A 3,193-nucleotide genomic window follows, 5' to 3' on the forward strand; every position below is an offset into this window, starting at 1 on the left:
TCAAGCTCGGCTGTGTGTGTGTGTGGAACGAGCCATTTTGTGTGTGTGCGAGCGAGAGAGAGAGAGCGCACCGGTACCGGAAATCGTTGTTGTTAGCTTCTGGTGCTAGCGAGCTACGCTAACGGATATAAGGAGTTTTTTCAACAACAAAGTGGAGGAGAGTCCTCTCCTGTCAGACTGAGAGACTCAGTGAACTAAAGGACTCTCTCAGTGTTATCTCAGTGGGTCTCAAACGTTTTGGTCACCATTAATGTAAACAATTATTTCCGAGGCACACGTTCATATGATCATTATAGTTATAAAAAAAGAAGAGAATAAATTAAAAACAGGTATGAACTACTATATGACAGTAAAAAAAGAATAAAGTTTAAAAGGGTGATTTGTAAAATATCCATAAAGAAAAAGTAAATCTGTTTACAGTTCTGTTTCAAATGGGTGTTGAGAGAGATGTATCCATAGATCTCTTCATTTTGCTCTCAAAGTGCACCAGATTGATGCTTTTAACTTCAATATTTAAAAATCTTCCCGGGGGAGCTTGCCCCTGGACCCCCCTATGTAAGATCCACACACCGCCTATAAAAATAGCACTTTACCCCTGCTTACACCTATATGCCGTGAACTGATTATCGAGCCTTCATTGTAACAGTTGCGGGTACGTTGTGTATTTGCGTGAGGAGTGTTGCAGTAGAAAATTCCACTGTAGCGACCGGTACATTAATGGGAAACCCTAAATGTTTGAGCACCCTCTATGAAACGTCAAGCTACCCCACAGCACCCCCAAAAGAAATCTCTGGCGCTGCCACTGAGCCTGACTATTTGTGTTGGGGGGGGCCCGACTTTTTTTTTCCCCCAAAGCGGGGGCCTGACAGAAAAAGTTTGAGAACCACTGGGTTAGAGGGAGAAAGTAGTGGAGAGCACTGAAGTGAATGGGTCTCACCACAGGAGGTCGACCAGTCCTCCTTGCCTGGCGATAGCTGCCTTTACACGGTTGGCAAACTGAACAGCATCCTCATCCTCCTGTTGGTGAAAAGTGGCATGAATAACACAGGAAAACAAGTGGTCAAAACTAATGAGAAACAACATCTCTACTCTCAGTTATAAAAGCAGAACTCAATGGAAAATTATCTGCCGGCATAAAAAAAACAAAACTGATATAGATGCAATCTGGAACTCAAATGTAATCCTCATTCCGATATCAGCCACCACCCCTTTCTACTTCTTTAAGGTCATGCTACTATTTACATGCCCCCCCCCAGGACACATGACTATTATATTGTTACTCATATCATTTTAATTATATTTTTGTCATTTATTACTCTCTTTTTCTCTAATCCCTCAAACGTGCACACAGACACCGTTTCTTTTCTTTCTCCATGTATATTTTGTAATTTGTCTTTACTTGTAATTGCACCGTACTGTCTTCTGTGTAGCTGTGACACTGTACTTGTATGCACTTGTCAACTCCTACATCACTAAATAAAAAAATAAAAGCAATACTCATTGAATTATAAGTGTTGAATAAGAAAAATGAATGTGTTGGGAAGCTTTGAGTTAACCATGAAGTCTCACCTCTCTGGACATGGGGGGGAGGTACCACACACTGCAGACGATGGCCCAGCTGCTCATCATACGCAACAGGTAGCTGACCATACCAAACTTGCTGCTGTTCCAGAAGGCGTCTCCAAATCGAGGGTCGTACTGTAAGCATCAAACACAGCACAATGTAAACTCAATGTAGTATTTGAAACAAACAGAAAAATGTACGTTGTTAAAATAAGACGTAGCAGGTACAAATAACACCTCGTAAAATAGAAAGGAAAACGCCGTACCTTAATGGCCACAGGGTAGACAGTGCCACCAATTTCAAAGCTGCCTTTCTTAAACATCATAACTGACGTGTTGTTGATGCAGGTCCCTGGGGATTCAAAGGATGAATAGAAGTTAAATTAAGACTTTTTATAGTAAAACAAGATGACAATAGTGTGATTATGAGGTTTTATCATCCGTACAAAATCATTGAACTAACTCACCTTCCGGGAAAATGAGAATTGGAAGTTTAGTTTTAACTTCTAAATGGTCACTCAATCTGTAATATAAAAAGTATGAAGGTTAATAAGTCATTTTGAGACAGACACAACATTTGAATTGACAAAAAAAAAACTAAGATTGACGGTCGAATTCAATATTAAAATGTGTACAAAACAACTCTAGCTGAATACCAAGAAGCATCTCACTGAAGGAAGAAAAGCTGTACAATGACAAAACATGACGTAAAAATAAGGGGTGAACTGTTACCTTTTGGCCACTAGATGTCGGTCTTTGACTTCTGAGCGTTCGAACCAAATGTGCGGGCAGGCCTTGACCATAGATCTCTGAATAACCCCCATCAAGCCGCCGTGAATCTGGCCAACCTGACAACACAAAAACAAACACAGATGTAATTTGATTTCTACAGACAAACAGCTGCAGTGGAAACAGGGACCAGTGGCAACGTGTTTCTAGCTTCCTGCTAATCATCAGTATTATTACCATGGCATAGCAGCCATCACTGGCCAGGATGATGACATCAATGGGTGAGGTGTGGTTGGCGACACAGATGCCTCCCTTCTTGGGTTTATTCTCACTGTAAAAAGGAAGGAACATCGTCAAGCAGGGTATTACGAAGGCACTTCCTGGAGGATTCAATATCAAGAACTAAAAAGCAAGCGTCTAAATACAATGAACAGAGCAATGCAATCAAGAGGCAAAAATACGCTCGGTATAAAAAGTGGGTAAGCTTTTCACCAGATTCTCACAGTCTTGTTGGGAGAAACAAAGCAACTCGTGGTGGTTATGTTTGAAGATTTGACACCCAGAGCACGCAGGTCGTGAACCCACTGACTGCACATACCAAAGATAGAGATCTTAAATAGAGAAAGAGAGAGCTATGCTTTCTCTGAAACTTGTATATTTTTAGCCCTTGAGTAGAGAACGATACGCGTTACAACTAGCTGGGCTGAGGCAATAAAGGGTTTTATAGCTACTCGTGATAAAAACCCTAATCATTTTTCTTCTCTGAATAATAATAATAATAATAATACGTGATACTTGTATAGCGCTTTTCTAGACACTCAAAGACGCTTTGACAGACAATAAAACAACAACAAAAAATACAAAAAAAAATACAAAAAGAGATAAACAAAACAGAAAATAG

General features: G+C 40.3%; 1 protein-coding gene across 1 annotated transcript in view; it reads right to left on the bottom strand.

Annotated features, from left to right (window-relative positions):
* Positions 1–902: 902 nt before the first annotated feature.
* The window catches only part of LOC104941662 (glycerol-3-phosphate acyltransferase 4), a 12,919-nt gene continuing 10,628 nt past the window's right edge, over positions 903–3,193 (bottom strand). Inside the window, exons 7-12 of the mRNA XM_010766792.1 lie at positions 2,530–2,623; positions 2,296–2,411; positions 2,031–2,086; positions 1,830–1,915; positions 1,570–1,698; positions 903–1,017 (exon numbers count right to left, since the gene is read on the bottom strand). Coding sequence (XP_010765094.1) covers positions 934–1,017; positions 1,570–1,698; positions 1,830–1,915; positions 2,031–2,086; positions 2,296–2,411; positions 2,530–2,623 — 565 coding nt within the window. The 3' untranslated portion in view covers positions 903–933. The remainder of the gene's footprint in view (positions 1,018–1,569; positions 1,699–1,829; positions 1,916–2,030; positions 2,087–2,295; positions 2,412–2,529; positions 2,624–3,193) is intronic.

This window comes from Notothenia coriiceps, unplaced genomic scaffold, assembly GCF_000735185.1.
Source record: "Notothenia coriiceps isolate Sejong01 unplaced genomic scaffold, NC01 NC01_scaffold00003680, whole genome shotgun sequence".
Lineage (NCBI taxonomy): Eukaryota > Metazoa > Chordata > Actinopteri > Perciformes > Nototheniidae > Notothenia > Notothenia coriiceps.